The sequence below is a fragment of the Gobio gobio genome (assembly GCF_949357685.1).
Source record: "Gobio gobio genome assembly, chromosome: 1".
In the NCBI taxonomy this organism is placed as follows: domain Eukaryota; kingdom Metazoa; phylum Chordata; class Actinopteri; order Cypriniformes; family Gobionidae; genus Gobio; species Gobio gobio.
The window spans coordinates 44,435,340-44,454,757 of record NC_137097.1 but is presented as its reverse complement, the minus strand read 5'-3'; the positions used below and the strand labels follow the sequence as shown (position 1 = coordinate 44,454,757).

The window sequence follows — 19,418 nt, the reverse complement described above, 5'->3', positions numbered from 1 at the left end:
AATAGTGTAGATAGGAGGGAGGGATAGACAACTCTATCCCTCCACCCTATTAGATGTCCAGAGAGGGGGAGCTGGACATAATTTGACTCTGCAGTGAGTACTACTTGCATTCCAGTGCCATCCCCTCTTAACACAAACGAACAAATTGCTAATCAAATGGAGATGTTTATTTTGTATTAGGCACATCCGTGCCGCAATAGGTTTCAAAAAGTGGTGGGGACAATATCGGCGCTGGCAAAAAGTGGTGGGGACATGTTCCACCCGCAAATTACACCTATGTATGCATTTCTTTCCTCTGTGAAACACAAAAGAAGATATTCTGGAAAATATACAATGAAAATCAGTGGGGTTCAAAATGTTGTTTGGGCCTCATTGACTTTCATTTTATGGTCAAGAACAGTTAAAACATTCTTAAAATACCTTCTGATAACTGATAACAATACTGTTCTGTCATTGATAATAACTACGAAGGAACAAATGAGTAAAGCATTATTAACACTCTAGTAACTACTACTAACTAACAAGAAACTGATTAATAATTAATAAAAGTGCTACTAAGAATATGGTAGGTCAGTATTAGCTAATCAATAACTACTATTTTTTTACTACAAAAAAACTAGTATATACAGGCTTATAATTAACATGAATAATGCATAATGTATAATTAATTCTAGTAACCCACTAGTAATGACTCAAGGATTGTCAAATCCTTCAGAAGTAATTGATTTAGATCGGTATTGTGAAATGAGAACTCTTGAGTTTTTTGTAAGGTTTTGGATAGTAATGACTCAAGTGTTGCTACATCCTTCCATAGCAAAGGCCATTACTGAGCCTAGTGAAACGGTTCCCTTTTCTTTTTATAAAAAGCAACCAGAATGTGCAATTGCAATATGGATAATGATTGAATATAGCAGGTTGTTCTTTTCGACACCTCTGTCCAGGACTGTGTGCTTCTGTGACTCCTGACCCTGAAAACACATATAAATCTAGATAGAGGACCGTGTCTGGAATGAGAAGGATTTGCTTTGCTGTCACCTTTGAGCAAGAGTTGTCAGTACCCCAAACAACACTGAACTCAAAAGCTGAAAAATGACAGGTATTAGTATTAATTTACTGATTTTCTCTGCTTTAAAGTACAAGTTATAGATGTTATTGTCTGAGATCTTCGATAAATGAGGTATTAGGAGTGTTTGAGAAATTACAAAAATAGAATGCTGAATCATTAGAAACTGATAATTAAATAGAGTTGTAAATAGTTATGAAAAACATTAATTTAATTTATATGACATTTTATGAATTAATTCATAAAATAAGATTATAAATGGATTCATTCATTAATTTATATAAATGGATCAATTAATTGATTTATAGTTTTGCTTATTCAGATAAGATGAGCAGTGTTGGGTAAAAAAGTAATTAATTACTAGTTACTAATTAGCTACATCTTCAATAGTGTAATTAGAATTGTTCTACAGTCTATACACAGTATTTAGTTCAATTACTTGTGAAGTAACTGTAATTAAATTACACAAAAAATAAGAGTAATCCCTCACTTTACTTTTTCAAGGGAAAAGTAATTAAATAATTACTAACTAGTTCAACACTGGATATTTAGTAAAGCTGCATTTCCAAACATTCCTGCAGAGAACTCCTTTCCAATTTACAAGAAGCAAAAGAAACTGCATATCAAATAGCCTATTCGCTATTATTTTATTTTTTTTAAGACAAAGTCAATTATTTGAAAATTTGGTGGGATTGGGATGGAAACCCAAGTACCCATTACTCGGATAGGCTTATTGCTTAGGCCTACACATGATTATTTGTTTGTTTTTATGGCACATAAAAGCCTACACGATTTGAAATAGGGCCTATATTTGAATGAATGACAAATCCGACGCAATTTTTTTTTTTTTTTTTAAACAATGTCACGATGCCATTTTCAACCGTTTATGTCCATTCAGCATTAATTTCTGATGGAAAATAAAGTGATAAGTGAAGACTGAGGAATGTTGACGTGTAGTGTGTTCTAAATAAGACGGTAATGCGCCCTTCAAGTTCTCACTTCAAGTGCTCTCCACCTTAGTGAGCAGAGCACTGCAGGGTAGGCTATAGTGATGCTCACTTTCGATTGGAATTCACTCATTATGAAGGCTGTTCAGCGCTGAGTCTGCTGCTGAGCGCACGCGAGAGAGTGAACCGGTTAGGATGAAGACGCATAGCCCGCGTGGGAACTGCACGGATTAGTTTGCACCGGCGAACTCTGCTCGCGCTCATCAATAAAATTGTCACACATATTGCTTGCTGGACAACATTTAGCCGCACGCGCGCAAAATCCAAACGTCTTTTCCTTTTATCCGCGCGCAGTGACGCCTCCTTGCTTTCATGTAGGGCTTCATGTGAACGCGTTACTGTTGACCGATGGGACACACACAGAGGGTCACTCGGTGTGAGGAGGCAATCTGACGAGGGTCCGCCGTGTTTACAAGGATCGAATAATTTTGCAAAAGAGAGGAAATTGTGGCAGTACTCTTGGAAAAGTTCAATTCCAGCCGCGGGGGAGCAGGTAGAAACGCTTATCATATCTAACAGAGAGCACTGACTGAGTGTTGCGCGTGACTGGTATCGCGTTTGAACAAACCATTTACACCTGCCTCTGAGGACCTTAAAAACTCAAACTCGACAGAAGATTATTTACCGAGGATTAAGTGTTCGTCTGAATGCTAATTCCAGTTGTAAGCGCTACACTGACCATCCTTGGGGTGCATATCTGTTGTTTTCAAACAGAGGTCTGTCACCCCGGAGCGGAGCATTCGAACAGCTGCATCTGGAGCAAAGGAGCGCTGTGCTGTTTGAAGGTTTCTACAGACAAACACTGGAGCAATGAGTCGCATCCTCCATACACAGGTACGACCATTACCACATGAAAGCGTAGCGTAACTGTTAATATGTTAGTAGCCTATTTTTAACAGAGAAAATAATGAAAAATACAATGCCGTAAAAACCCTTTAATTGGTTAAATGTAAGTTACCTTCATACGCTGAATTTTTTTTGGAAGAAAATAGCCCACATGCATTTACATAGTAAATGCAAAAAACAAAAAATTTATAAGGACAACGCATAGTTCCTCAAAATGTGTTTATTGGGAAAGAGGGATTCCCAGAACCCCCTGCACAAACAATCACGTTTGTTTAGTTTAGGTGTCATTTAGAAAGTTAGATGCTTCTTATTTTGTGGTATGTGCACTAGATACGATTGTTTTATTTTGCATGTTATGTTGCTTCGTTCATATTAGTATAGCATTACTAGTGTGTGTATTAAATTGATGGTGTCAGTTTGTTGCTACTGGTGACAGTTACTACAGAGGCTTATTTGTATGCAATTTTTATGCTTTCCATTGTCTCTTGTGTTGGTGTCATAGATTGGTGTCAGTACCTTGATAAAATAGGTTGTCATGTAATTTACATACAGTTATTAAAAATATATATATTTTTAACATTGCACATTAGAGCCATTTAAACTTTTCAAAACGAATTGCATTGGTTTGTCTCACCAAGCTTATTTAGCTCAGCTTGTTGCAGGGGTTTTTTTGTTCTCATTTTTGTTCTGTTTAAATGTCTGAGTAGAATAACACTTAAACTGTGTCATTACACTATTATTTGACACTGAGATTTTAAGGGAAACTGTGGAGGTAATTAATGACTATCCTTCGACGGGGGAGATCATTGCCAATGTGACTCAGCAGTGTGTGGGTGTGCTATTGAATTCTGTAGACAGTAAATACAAGCAGGGACAGGACACCATCCCCTGCCAGTCCTCAGCTTAGCCGCAAGACATTTGAAAATAATGTCAATTCTAGCTTATAATAGAAGCTTGGCACTGCATCAAAAGCATATCATAGATTCCAAATTATATCAAACGACATCACTGAAAGGTAAAGAAGAAAAGAGCCTTTATTTGTAGCCTTAAAAAGGATGCAGCAGGTTTATCAGTCTGCGCTCTGGACCGTGGCCCAGTTTGGCACCATTATGAAGTAATGTGCTGAAACTCTGACAGTCAAAACATACAAGCTTTCAGCTACCAATAATATGCGTTTAATCACTTTCAGCGCTTTGGACAGCTAGAGCTGCGGAGAGTATTTTGCTCTGAGCCTCTGACAATGATTTGAGTGACAATTGATCGTATGTGTGTTGTGAAATACTTACTGAGTGAAGACTTGGTCCTGTGATTTTCGCTGTGCAGCATTCGCCAATGTTATGAAATGTCCCAAGTGGCTAGCAGAGGTGCAAAAGAGCAATTAGGATTCGATACAGATGCTAATCGACTTTTGTTGACCTCTTTTTCATTGACTCAGCACATCAGTGTGGTTGCTGTGATCTTGCAGGTTATTCAAATAATGCAATACCATACCGTTTTATTCCTAGCATTTGAAGACTGAATAACACTTCACGCGCAGCTTGAGAGGTTGGAAAGCCAGATCTGAGGCGAATGACTTGTTGTGCTGATGATTATGATACAATTGAGACCAGAAGAAAACTGAGCCATCTGTGAGGAAGAAAAGCTTATGAATGTGCAATCTTGCCCTCTTCAGATACCAATGACATCGTTATCATTTCGTTCTCCTCCCTCTTTGTCTCTCTTGATAGCATATTTCCATCACAATGCTGCTGGTTGTTTAAAAGTAATTTTTTACACCTGACAAGAGCTCAGAACGCATCCTTTCTACTCATCTGTAAGTTTAGATCAGACTTCCAGCAGGGAACAAGAGCCTTTCAGGTCATTTGCCCCAGAAGCCATGTTTGTTTGTGTGTTCATATCACTCCACAGGAAGAATAACCTGTACACACAACTCCTTCGGCCAGGTTATGCACAGGAAGCTTTTGTCAAATTACATTCAACCCAGTGCAGTTCAATAAACACACAGGTTTAATTAACTCGTCACAGAGATGTAAGGAGCGGAAAGGCTTCTCGCTCTCCATAGATGCAACAGCTTCGTGTTTAGCATGCAGGAAGCTTATCAGTTTCTCCTCGAGATGTCAGAATTTAAATGTCGGAGGCAGAAGATCCACAATCTTTTTTGAGCTGTTTGTTGTAGTCTGGTTTGCTTGCTTATTTGCTGTCTTTATTTGTTGTAGCTGTGGTGGCATCTCTACATAATGGATTTGAATAGTGTTCTGTTTTAAAGAAGAAAGACTCTTTATCATACATGATTGCTGTCTTTTGAGAAAGATTAAGCACAGATGGAATGGCCTTTTTGAGGGTAGAGTTGAGGTTTAGGGGTTTCGAGCACTTCCAAATACATTTAGCACTCATTGTGTCTTAGCAACGGCAGGTACTGCCAGTTATTTTTTAGTTTCAATATCCCAGAGGTCAATATCATGTCTATGATTTACATGGCTGATGCACCACAGGGTATTTGCGTGACTAATCTAACATGTACTGAGTATAAACACAGATGAGGATTCCCAGAGCGTACTTTCTTCTCAGTGTGACCTAGAATTGAACTTTGCGTTAGGCCACATTGTTCTTTTTCATGACAGTCTTACTTTCTATTCAATTATTTTTTATTAACAAAGTTTGGGAGGAGCACGTTCAGATAATTGACACAAGTGGAGAGCACTCAGCAAATCAACAATAACAGGTATATATAGGCAGCAGTCTTCCCTCCGTTCATTGACAGTTTATCAGCATCCCTCAACCACCCCTTCTCCACACTTTAAGTTCTAACCACTTACATACAGGGGGATACTCTGGGTTCGGGCCAAATTCCGAGCTCAAAGCCCTCCCCCTGGACAGCACGCCAAATACGCATTTAAATGTACTCTATAAATTATATGCAAGTGTGAACTCGTGAAACAGTACAGGCAATATTTTTTTGTTGTTGTTGTTGATGTTTTGTTTTTTTAGTACTGCAATATAAATGGTGACTTATTCAGTGCCGAAACCATGCTAGGTACATTGTAGCAGTGCTGTGTCTCTTTTAAAAACTCTTTCAGTGATTCTCTCTGCTGCAACTCCTGGAAATGTAGCTCATAATAATGACGTTAAGCTGTTTGGGAGTTCCTTTTCTGAATGTATCCTTTCAAATCCCCTCTGCAATTCTCAGACTCTGAAAACGAGCTTTCTGCCGAGAATTGCGGGATCTCCAGCCTTTCAGATCGTTGCCATTAAAGGATAGATTTTATATGTGACCTTATGCTCCTCTGTCATTCAGAATTGAACAGCTTCATATCATATTGCTCTTGAATTGTCCATTTAAATATGTCTTGGTTCTCTGCTCTGGGAGAGAATCGGAGCTAGTAGGAATTTAATGTTATGAAAACAGAGATTAGAAGCAATTGTTCACATAGTTTTCATCAGTATAAACTACATTAATGGTATTTTACATTTTTCTCATTACCAGAACAGGCCACAGTTTAAATCAGTAATTCCACTGTGTATTTAAACAGTTTCCATGGGGTACTTGGAGAGATTTTGATTCTGCTGCTTTTAAATCTATAAAACAGAAGAACAAAATGGATTAACCCTTTGACGTGTACGACCACACCGATGTGATTAGAACGTTCAGTGCATTACGTGATGAACTGCTAAATCCAAATGTGCTTTCCCCAGAGACTGACACGCACAGTGCTTGTCATATATCACAACTATTCATTGTTTTCAACCACATAAGGTTTATTTTAGGTTTCAGACATTTAATTACACAAAAGTACTTGCAAAACAATACATACAATTCACACTGATGTCTATGGAAGTGACAATTATAAATTGAGGTGTTTTATTCATATCAGATTGTGTAAGTAACTATAAAGTTTCCACTATTCTTCTATCACTTCACCGGCCACTTACTGTCATGTATAAGTGGATGAATTTACGTGTTGTAAATCTGACAGATCTGATTCTCTGAACTGGGGCGCAAACTAATCACACATTATAGATCAACTAACATGATCAGTATTAAGATTTTTAAACAACAAAACACATTCACTTACATGTATTTGAGAATCATAATATCAGGTAGTTGATGACAAAGCCAACAAGTGTGTGAGTAATTTGAATGACAAAGGAAAAAATAAATAAAAGTGGTACATCTGTCAAACAGCACTTTCGTGGCTGTGTGTGAAAGGGTTAAGTCAGGATGAATATTATATACTGTACATACATGCATACATACACACTGCCGTTCGTGAGATTAGTAAGGTTTTTTAAAAAGGTTCTTGAAATGTCTCTTGTGCTTAACTGCAGTATTAACATGAAATACACACACACAAAAACAGTTGGCTAAAAAATATATTGCGCTGTGCGTTGTGTTTTATAGAAGCAGAATCATGACTTCAACAAGCAAAGTGTGACACATAAAATTACACAAAGAATTGCTGAACAAACTGTTCAAAAGAACTGATTAATGGAAATTATTTAAATAGTTTAACATTGGGAGAGCAATGACTTCATTGCAGAATTTTTTTTTTTTCACCAAAAAAGACATAACAGATATAAAGTTGAGTGCTGGCATATCAACCTCACTTAAAGACTTGGTTTTATCACCCCCGGACTGTCATAGTCAATTTTAAAAGCATATTGAGGGTTGTCATAAATCACTTAAATTATTGTTGTGCTTTAACTAATAAGGTAATTAAGAAAGCTTTGGAAGCTTCTGGACATTTTAAAAGCTGGACGGCTTGCGCAAAATACATTTGTTCTTTAAACTCAATTAGTCTAGGCATGGAGCACATTTGGTCTTTCTGAAGTAGAGATAGCTGGCAAAGGGAAAAATTTGAATGAAAGTATGTCTAAAGGGTTCCAAGGCTTGTGCAAATGCAGAAATACATACTCCGATGGAGGGGTCGGTGCATGATTACAGAGATATTTTTTGTTAAAGACTGAATGGCAAGTAATACTAAAGGACTGAGGGTGCAGTATAGATTACAGGCATATCCATACTTAAAGTGAAATACAGTAGTGTTCCGAAACAACAAACAAAGTAACAATTAATTAACTCTAATTGTTGAGTTAGTCAGATTTTGTAAGAGATTTTTCACCTGATGCATTGTGACGAAAAAAGAGATGAAGTTTAGACCTTTCAAAAGTCCAAAACTTCTTGAGTTTGACAGTCTGGAATGCAGAAACATTTTGAACATTTTTTAAATATTAGCTGATTCACGGAGGTGCAAGGTATTATTGCCAAATCTGGAGGATTACATAACTTGAACGAATTGTTCCATCCTTGATTTCCATGATTAATCATGAATTGCATTGAATTAGTTTTAGCCATTGGAAGCAAAAATGGTACATTGGTATGAAGTGGAAAATTATTGTTTATAATATTAACAATTAAAATTGCATCTGAACTTGACATGCATTTTCATTAATTGCGACTTGGTTTCAGTGACATGTTTAAATTAGAATGGGTGTTTTTTGCCTCTTCATTTTTGATGGGCATGACGTTCTGTGTGCTCATGCAACACATGTTGTTTTGTGCAACAGAGTATGGGGGGATTCTCTCGCAGCTTGAGTGAAAGATATTCCATTCGCTGAGTCAGCTATTCACTATGCCTACTTTATCCTAGATCCTCGTCCTTTTTTAATTAAATGAGTGAATTAACTCAATTAGCCTGTCAGTGGCTCTTTACAAGCAGCTGGTACCTGGCAGCTGTTGCATAAGAAGAGACAAAACCTCATTCATCCCTTTCCAATCGATTTTCCTTTTCCATCCGGCATTTTTCACAACTTGCGTCCCACTTAAAACAGAACACATTTACATCAGAGAAACTTGCAACGGGTTCCCAAAAGGCATTTCTTCCTTCATACTGGTTGATCGCAATGCTGCACTATTAGGAAAGGGACTGATGTTCTTGTTTGCTTCTATTTTTTGCTTTTATGGTGGGAAATGTATTCTCACAGAAGATTAGACATGCAAATTAGCAAAAGCCGTTGTTTTGAGAAGACTAAATTAGATCTCTGTTGAAAGCATATTTGGCTTTTGTATTCTTTTGTTCTTCCTATTCTGTGAATATAATTAATTTTTTAAGAAATATGATCTGTTTAACTGTGTCAAATCTAAGATTTGATCATAAAAAAGTACAATATAAGCAAATCTTTCACCTGTGTTTATCACGGTATCCATTTCCTCTCATTCAGTTTTCAATTTCATGTTTCAGTTTTATAGTTTTAAGAATAAAGCTAATGGCACGTGACGCACATCGATTTAGCTATAGGGTCAACAAAGAACAGTACAAAATAATTTGCTAAATAACAGTCATGCTGTCAATCAATTTTAAATAGTTAATAATAATAATAATAATATTAATTCAATAAGTTATATAATTATTTTTTAAATTATAGAAAATAATCAAATAATAATATTCTATCAAATTAATTACATGATATATGGATTAATTGACTGAATGCCTATTTATCATATATATATATATATATATATATATATATATATATATATATATATATATATATATATATATATATATATATATATATATATATATATATATATATATATATATATATATATATAGTATTTGCTGAGAAAAGCAAATTATTGTGTCAGGTGTGTAAGCACTCAATAGAGTTACAAACAAGATGATTTAAAAGTCAATTTATTGTAGTTTTTCGCTTGCTGTTTTTAGCATATTGTGCTCGGTGTTGTGATTTATTTGTGTTGTTTCTTTTGCCATGATTAATTAGCTCATTTTAGCATGTTATTTTTGTTATAATTAATTGCACTTAATTAACATGTTAAATTGTCAGCTTTTATTTCAAGTGAATAATAAATTCATTATAACAGTGAATAATCATTACACATTAAAGTGAGTCATTCCGTTAAGACTAAGATGCATAGAAGCAGGCAAGTAAGTGTGCAGAGTTTCTAAGGCTCCTTGTGTTTGTCTATTAGATAGGGGTATTTTAGGCATAAACTTTCTTCATTTCTGTCTCTTTGTCTGTGCTTTTTGAACAAGCAAGGTACATTTTCATATAAGTTTTGCACAGCCTTTTAAAGTATCTTCGGTAACGCTTTAGATTACAGCCCGTAAAGTACTGCGTAAGTAAAGCAAATTTACAGCATAACTTTCGGTAATTATAGTGTTACTATAAAGTAATTACGTGTAGGTATAAGGGAACAATATGTAACATTTGGGGAATAAAGGGGTAATTAACAAATTAAGAATGAACAAATTATTTATAGTGTAAGTATTTTTTAATTAAGGGGTAATTATCCATGTAGTTACTGGGTAAGTATGAATCTGCGGGCTTTAACTTAAAGTGGTGTTTGTTCCCCTCTTGTTTCATGTAGTTACAGGGTCAGTACAATAAAAATACATACAAAATTGGATATCACTCGGAAACATTTATTTGAAAAACAACTTAATTCAAAACAGATTGACGACACTTCTTATTAATTTTTTTTAAATAAACTTTTAATTTCAAATAATATCGTCCTGACAGAAACAGGCATGTTTTTTTTCCCCTTTTTTTGTTTCTCTTACTTGGCTTCTCCTCTTGTTCCTCTTCTTCTTTTTCATTATTTCCACTGATGAATCTTAAGAGGAATCCCATGTGTTTTGATATTCTGTATTGTTATTTATTAAAAGAAAAAGTACACCCAGAAATGCTCTCATAATTTACTAATCTTTTTGCATCCGACCAACTGTTACCAGCCCTTGCATGAGTAAAGAAGCTTCAAGATTTCATGGCGTCTCTGTCTTCTAGTTTGTTTGTTTCTCATTGCTATTATCATATATTATGTTATTTTTTGTTTACTGTTGTGTTTACGTTCTCTTTTGGCTCGTGCACAGTCTTCACACAATCTATCGCCTAATGCCGTTGCGGAGAGAGACTCTATTCTTTCCGGTTAAATCACAAAACAAAAAGCACACAAATGTGTCCCTGCTCTTAATACACAATCATTGATGAACACCTTTGATTTTAATGAAGAAGAAAAACAAAACTATATGAGAGCGGATTAGAACCTGGAACCTTTGACACGGTTTGCAAAAATTCTATCACCAGACCACTGGGGAATTCAAATATCACCAGCAGATCTATGTATTTATTCACCAATGCGAAGACTCTCGGGTCTAATAATATATTTGACGCAAATGAATGCAAATATTGTTTGCAAATCGTCCCAAAATGATTATTTCCCAACTAGAATTAGACCTAGAATTTCGATCACTGTTCTTCTTTATGCTTTATAAAATAAAATAAAATAAAAAAATGTTTCCCCCCCAATGTTCAAGACATGGTTACGGCCTTGTAGACATATACATATCTATGGAATATCATGCTCGCACAGATGACTGTGGGTCACAAGCGATAGTCTACAGTTTAAAAAATGTAAAATATTGGTATTTTTCTTACAAACACTTATCGTTTGACTTCAGAAGACATTGATCCATCCATTGGCATCGTATGGATTACTGTAGTTATTGCTGTATGTGCTGTTCGATGCTTCAACTTTTAGGAACCCAAATGAGTTTTCAGTAGCAGAGATTATTTATTTTTCTGTGTTCATCTGAAGAAAGCAAGTCGAGCACATCTCATGGCATGAGGGTAAAAGATGAGTAAATGGTGAGGATATTTCTGGGTGTACTGTATTTTTTTTAAATACAGAATACAGAATAGCTAGAGACATGTTTTGAAAGTTTTTCAAATAAATGTTTCCGAGTGATAGATTTTGTACGTTTTTTTATTGGACTTACCCTGTAACTACATGAAACAAGAGGGTAACAAACACTTTAATTTACAGCCCTCAGATTCATACTTACCCTGTGTAACGGAACTGCTCAGAGACACAAAGGCTGAGAATCCAAACGCAGCTTTATTAAAGGATAATCCACTATCGTAGTCAAAAACAGGCAAAAGGTCATACACAGGCAAGCAGTCCAAACAGGCAAAAAAGGCAGGAGAGACAGGCAAAGGGGTAATCCACAGAACAGGCAAGTAATCCAAGACCAAGCGACAAGAAACCAGGGAGAATGCTCAGAAATGCAGTGTTACAACAAACAAGACTTCGCAATGAATGATAACGATAACCAGGCTTACATAGGGTGAGGTAAACTGGGCAATGAGACACAGGTGGATGTAATCAGGGATGATGAGTCCGGGCAAAGGATTATGGGAGATGTAGTCTTTGATGGAATGAAAGTCCGGGAGTAAGTCCTCTGGTGGTAATCAGGGGCACTCTCACTGGTGAATTGTGACACCCTGTAACTACACAGTTAATTACCCCTTAATTAAAAAATACTTATAGTATAAATTATTTGTTAATTTTCCTGATAGTTACCCCTTTATTCCCCAAATATTACATATTGTTCCCTTATACCTACACGTACTTAAATTATAGTTACACTATAATTACTGAAAGCTACGCTGTAAATTTGCTTTAGTTACGCAGTACTTTCCAGGCTGTAATCTAAAGTGTTACCGTATCTTTTATGCTGATTGTGCACCATATCTGTTATGCATGGTTGAAACTGACACAAACAGTATGTACTTTACAGCATGTACTTTACAAATATGGACCAGTGTTTATAGAATTCAAAGGCAACCTTCAAAATATCTGTACGTTTCAGACCCTTCTAGATTATTTTAAGAAAAAAAAAATAAAAAAAAATTTGGGGGTCAAAAAGAACGCTAGTTTAATTTATGCTATACATTTTCTGTCTTTAAAACTTTTCAGAATCCTTAAAAATTGTGTTTGTCTGCAGGTCTGAAGTGGATTTTGAATCCATGATTTTGAATGTGGTCTTTTGGGCCCCACTGTGTGTCCCAATGGAATATAGTCTATGACAACATCCTCTCTTCCAAGCATAATTGAGCAATGTTTATTTGTGTGAGCATATTTCCTGTGTTTAAAAACGCTTGCATGTTAGTAACAGGCATTTTAGTATGCATTCATACAGACTTGCACATTGTGTTGGGGAAATAGAAAACACTCATATTTATGCCTGCACAAATTGACAAATGCAACCCACATACTGTATATACCATCTCTCTCACTCTATCATGGGATTATTGAATGAAGTGTGCAGGCAAGTGTAGGGGCACTGCATCCAAGCATCTTTCATTAATTACCCAGCTATGCTAGTGTGGAATGCTGGCATAAAATATATTGACTCCTTGCGCTAACACTGCAGCCTGTGTCATCTCCATTTATCACAATTAACAGCCCCACAGCAAGTAGAGTCATACAGTGCAGCCTCAAGGTCAGGGGTACAGTACACAACGTTATCTCTGGGTATAGAGATATAGCTATATTATATATATATCTGTAAGCTCTATCTATCTATCTATCTATCTATCTATCTATCTATCTATCTATCTATCTATCTATCTATCTATCTATCTATCTATCTATCTATCTATCTATCTATCTATCTATCTATCTATCTATCTATCTATCTATCTATCTATCTATCTATCTATCTATCTATCTATCTATCTATCTATCTATCTATCTATCTATCTATCTATCTATCTATCTATCTATCTATCTATCATGTGTGTGTTCTATCTTATCTCATCTCATCTTCTTAATCTAATTTATTATTTTTTTGTATTATATTTTATTGTATTGCACTTTTAGTTTAAATTATTATTATTGTCATACTTTTGGACCTTTTTGCCTTCTATTTAGATAGGACAGTAGGAAGACAAACAGAAAATCATGGGTGGACAGAGAGGAATTTGACCAGGAAAGGATCTCGAGCCGGGACTCTTATTTATTAATTAATTTAATTTAATTTAATTTCTGGCATTACATTTTTATATTATCAATGGCCAGATTTATTTTAAATGGTTCAAAATATCAAGTACTAGAACTTTGCCTCCTGCAGTCCAAAACATAATCTAGTGTTTTTAGAGAAAGTAAAGCATGTGCATATCTAAGTTGCTTTTGTAAACTTTAAAGGGGTCATGATCTGGCTATTTTTAATTTTTATACTGTTGTCTGAGGTGAACTTATGACGTTCACATGGTTTTTACATTCAAAAACATCATAATGAATAAGTAATAGGCTATTTTCTACCTTGGTTTTGAGCCAAGCTCCTGGAACGCTCGGTTTTTATGGGCATGCCGCATTGAAGACTTGGAAGTAAACACCCACTGCTATGATTGGATAACGGTTTTGCATATTATAATGAGCTTTGACTCCCCCGTCAGTACACGTGGGGAATTGTTTTGAAAACGTGTGGAAAAACGGCAACCGGAATGATTCACCTACAGGGCTTGCAATAAGTCTTTATCAAACAAGCACAATGATTTATCTCTCATCCACCCGCAATTTATTGGAATGTTATTTTTTATTACTTGGCCCGCCCAATCGGTGGATATAACCGCGAACCGTGCATCACTAACACACACACACACACACCAGCCAAGCACATCCATCATCAAAACTTCACAGCAGACAAATCAGCATGATCAAAACTTCCGGGATTGTATTTTTCAAGTCAAGCGAGTGAACAATGCACAACAAGAAAGGAATGTTATTTCACTATTTAAGATAGCCCGTCGGCAGGCCGGTGACAATTAACCAATAACACCTCAAATACAAAGGATACTCCAGCCTGTGACAGCGTGGTAAATTATGTTTAGTTAGACACATACACATAATCAGGAGATATCAAACGATCTGTAACAATGCAATACTATGACACATTAATAAAAAAATAAAAAAAATACTCACATAAGTGTGATGAATCATTCCTGTTGGATCCAATATAGAAGGTACAGCATAATTTTTTTTTATCTCAAATCTAGTCTAGACCTGGGTCTTGTTTACAAACGAATCCGCTGTGAAATGAAGCAAATAAACGCGCAATGTCCCACGTGAGCTGGAACTTCATTAAAAATAAAGTTCAACCGCATTCCTAATATTGGAATCAGAATGAAGCTTATGCAGCGACTGTGTTCTTCCACAACCAGCCACTGGACACTATCTTGTAATTTTCAATGGCATGTTTATTGCTTGGAAGTTTGATCCGGTTTAGCTCCACGTAGACCTATGTTATTTATCTATTAAATGTCATGTGTGAATCAGTGGGCGGGGCAACAGAATTAGGCGTTCTTCTGCTGTTGAGGTGGCGTTTCACTGCTCTCTGACGTCACAGGGTGGCAAATTCACAGATGGATTGTTTGCTGAGCCAGCTGTCAATAAAAGCTTTTTTTTGACTAACAAAGACATTTTCGGCTCTGAAACTTACAGGATATTCTTATATTACCATGACCTTTTATATATCAAAAGCTCAAGGGAAAGTTGATATCTAAATTCATGACCCCTTTAAGAAGTACATTAGCTTATAGATGGCTTTAAAGCTCATAGAAATTGACTACATTTTTTATTTCATGGGACAGAGTTTTGTTTTGCTTTGCTACAGCACTAAGGAAAATGTAGGTGACTGCATTAAGTGCCATCTTCAAAGCTGAGCCAGAAGCCTTTGCTAACTAAGATGAACTTTGAGGCATTGGGTTAGACATGGGATGAGTTTAGGATTCGGTTGGGTTTATTTTTGAAACAGGGTCGAGGTCAAGTTAGGATCTAAATTAGGCACATGCCAGCCATAAAAAAACCTTTTTCAACCTTCTAAATTTAGTGAAGGAGAAATATATAATGTATAATATAGATCTTGAGTTTTTTTTTTCCATACTTTGTCGTTGTGCTGTTTCAGGACTAAAGTTAGAAGCCTCTTATTTGAGACTAGCTTGGAGTAAAATCAAGTAAGATTTGCCTGATGGAAGCTGGCTAAGTTAATGTGAAAGGCATTTCTGTACTCTTAGTTGCCTGTCATGCTCAGACCAGCTGCCATGTTAGAGCAGTTCACAAATGATTTTACGCTACTGTCACGATTAGTCTCACACTTGTATCTGTAGACATCCATGCACACATACACAAATATGAACTATCACACACTCTGTACACTCTGTCCAAATGCCACACATGGTTACTCATTCATCTGCATCCCACATGAGCGCGAAGCATCCCAAGTCTGCCAGCACACACAGATAGTTGCGTCACATGTTTGTCCATGTACTCTAGCATAGATTCACAGTTCACACACACACACACACACACACACACACACACACACACACACACACACACACACACACACACACACACACACACACACACACACACACACACACACACACACACACACACACACACACACACACACACACACACACACACACACACACACACACACACACACACACACACACACACACACACACACACACACACACACACCTGGTTTACTATCTTTGTGGGGACTCTCCATAGATGTAATGGTTTTTATACTGTCCAAACTTACACTAACCCTACCCCAAAACTACCCACCACACAAAACTTTCTGCATTTTTACATAAAAAAAAAACTAATTATGGCAGTGAATAGCGACCAGGCTAAAACATTGCAAAAAATATACAAAAGTATCACGCAATGATACAATGAGACGCGTGCCATATATGTAAAGTGTTCAGGAGGCATACTATAAGGTTTTGCGAGAAAGAAACTGCATTATTCAGTCAAAATACTGAGCTCGGCCGTTACTCTGCGTGCGTTCCTTTGATGAGTGCGAGCCATGAGCAGGCACCGGCAATCACTCGCACTGTAACTCGCACTGTTGTCATGGTACCCAGGATAAGCACACACACGCACCATTTTGAGAAATCAGGCTCAATAGAAACAAACGCGATTCTCGTCTTTTCTATAAGGTATATGAAAAGAAATAAAACATTAATACTAATAATAAAACCTCCTGAAGTGAATATTGTGTACCGGTTGTCATGACAACATTGCGTGAGGGGCTGCTGAGTGCTGCTCATGACTCGGCCAAGCTCAGTATTTTGACTGAATAATACGGTTTCTTTCTCGCAAAACCTAGAATGCCTCCTGAACACTTTCCATATATGGCGCGCGTCTCACTGTATCATTGCGGGATATTTTTGTATATTTTTTGTAATGTTTTAGCCTGGTCACTATTCACTGCCATTATATGAAGGAGTGCATGCAGGACTATTTTTAAAATTTCTGCTTTTGAGGTCCGAAAAGGATAGAAGGACAATAGAACATTAGAACAACAGCAGGGTGAGTAAAAGATTACTTTATTTTCATTTCAGGGTGAACTATCCCTTTAAGTCCTCACCGGGATACAAAATACATGAACACACACACACACACACAAAACTTGCATAGCACCCATGTCATGAAAGGACTGCCTCCTGAGTAAACATACGCGCACACACAGGACTCCGATTATTATGGGGTAAATAAGCAATAGGGTAATAGAGGGCAGCCTGTGTAAATACTATTATAGTCATAAACAGGCTCCTTCATACAGACAGAGAACAGCAGACACATCTTAATCAAACAGACTGGACACAAGCAAATGCAGGAATAAATCACACTTTTCCATGAATATGGTACATGTGGGTTGTCCATGACTGACTTCATTTATTTGTTTGTTTATTTATGTATGCATATATTTGCTTGCATATTTATTTGTGAATTTTTATTTATTCACTTAGGAAGATTATCATAGCATAATGTTTACTGCATTTTTCAGACTCAGCCATTTATTTTCAGTTACTATGAAAACAAATTTACTGGAAATATAAGTTTATCAGTAATTATAAACCAACATTTGGTCCCAAATTAGTTAGATACTACTATGTGGCAGTTTTATTTAGGCAAAATTTGCAATTTTATTTATAAAAAAAAATGAATAAAAATAATATTTTTTAAAACTTTTTAATAAATAATGGAGGAGCTTTTATGTGCCTTAGAACAAAAACCTTACTGGTGGGTATCTTGAGACAAAACAATGGCACTGACATATTTTAAGATATGTCAGAGCAAGTTGCTCTGAGTTAAAACATCTCAAACATGCATTTTAGTCTGAGACAGGCTTAAGCTTTGGGGGATAGTATATTAAAGCGTTTTTGGTGTTTTCATGGTTTCTACTAAAGTAAAACCAAAAGCTGAGGGTAAGGGGGATATTACGTCATTGACAGGCGACGCAATGACACGGGACATTATCTTCCTGTTACCACTGTAAAGCTGCTTTGAAACTATATAAATAAAGCAGACTTGACTTGATGGGGCATTTCACTGGTTAAACTGGCTGATTTCTCTAGATTTAAACATTATTGGAAACATTTGCAATAATGTACATAATAAGCAAGTCAGCAAAATATATAACATTGTTCTAGTGGTTTTAATCCAAAAATCTTTCATATTGTGCCTTTTAAGCCAAGTCCCAAATCAGGGTTGCAAATATCGCCTCATAATAAATTAATAGAAACTAAAACAGTTCATGTAATATTTAGTTTGATCTTGTGAATTTTTCAGTTCATTTTATGAACATTAAGCAGTGACCATTTGTTGAAAAAAAAGTTCTGCGTCCTATTTGTGGAACATGAACGCTGTTCTTCCCCACGCTAGCCATCTTTCTCTGTTTAATTGATGGGTGCAGTTTCATTGAATGTCCAAGCCAAACCCCTCCCTCTGTCATCTCAGTTTCCATGGCATCTATGATGCCTAGTGACTGGGCAACTGTTCAACAGCATCACTGGTGGAGTGTGTCTTAACTGTGGATTTGAGTAGGAGGATAATTTTCTCACAGAGTGTCTGAGCCGTGTGATTGGAGAAGAGCTAATCTAACCCTAACCACCTGTGAGGATCGCTTCCTCCTCTCTGTCGAACCCCCATGGACCAGCGTTGAGTGCAATAAAGGGGGTAGGATTCAATTTTCATCGCTTACTATCAGGTTCTTCCACAACTAAGTGATGGCGCTGATTCCATGGATCATTTTTAGGGATTTGCAACAAGCTGACCTACATATTGAAAGATGCTGTTCCTATTGCATTCCGCCTGCAAAAGCAATCAGCAGGAGCGCTCACACGAACCAGATGGATTCACAGCACGCTCTCTGAAGCTCTCGGAGTCGCTCACTGATCTTTGCAGTTCCCTCTCGTGTACCTTTCAGCTTTTGTGAGGGTGCAGGTTTTTGAAGTGTCTGAAGGCCCCAGAACTTATGTGTGGTTGTGAAGGTACTACCTAAGCCATTCATCACTGTCATCACAAATACCTACAAGAGTGTTTCTGTTTTTTACTCTGCTAAACTTGTTTGGCTCTTTCTCTTTAGCTCTTAATATATTGTTTGTGTCATGCCAGGAGAAGAAAAAGCAAAACGAATATAGAATCTCATCCCTTACTCCACAGACCTTGGACGTTCAGAGTCAATTTTAATCACAGTTCACTGAGCTGTCCTGAACTTTATGGAAGCAGCAGACATGGCCTCATCATTTTAGTTTGTTCTTAAATTAATGAGGTCTGTTTTATTTTTTAAACTTTGTTTCATGGCAGAAACTCTCAGAGGAATGTCAGAATTTTGAGC

General features: G+C 36.5%; 1 protein-coding gene across 2 annotated transcripts in view; it reads left to right on the top strand.

Annotated features, from left to right (window-relative positions):
* The first annotated feature begins 2,137 nt into the window (after positions 1 to 2,137).
* Positions 2,138 to 19,418, top strand: part of crhr1 (corticotropin releasing hormone receptor 1) — a 234,492-nt gene continuing 217,211 nt past the window's right edge. The window contains exons 1-2 of one of the 2 annotated variants that reach the window (XM_079827238.1): positions 2,154 to 2,563; positions 2,785 to 2,904. In XM_079827238.1, coding sequence (XP_079683364.1) covers positions 2,881 to 2,904 — 24 coding nt within the window. In that variant the 5' untranslated portion in view covers positions 2,154 to 2,563; positions 2,785 to 2,880. Of the gene's footprint in view, positions 2,905 to 19,418 lie in introns of both variants that reach the window. The other variant, XM_079827237.1, reaches the window with a different exon arrangement.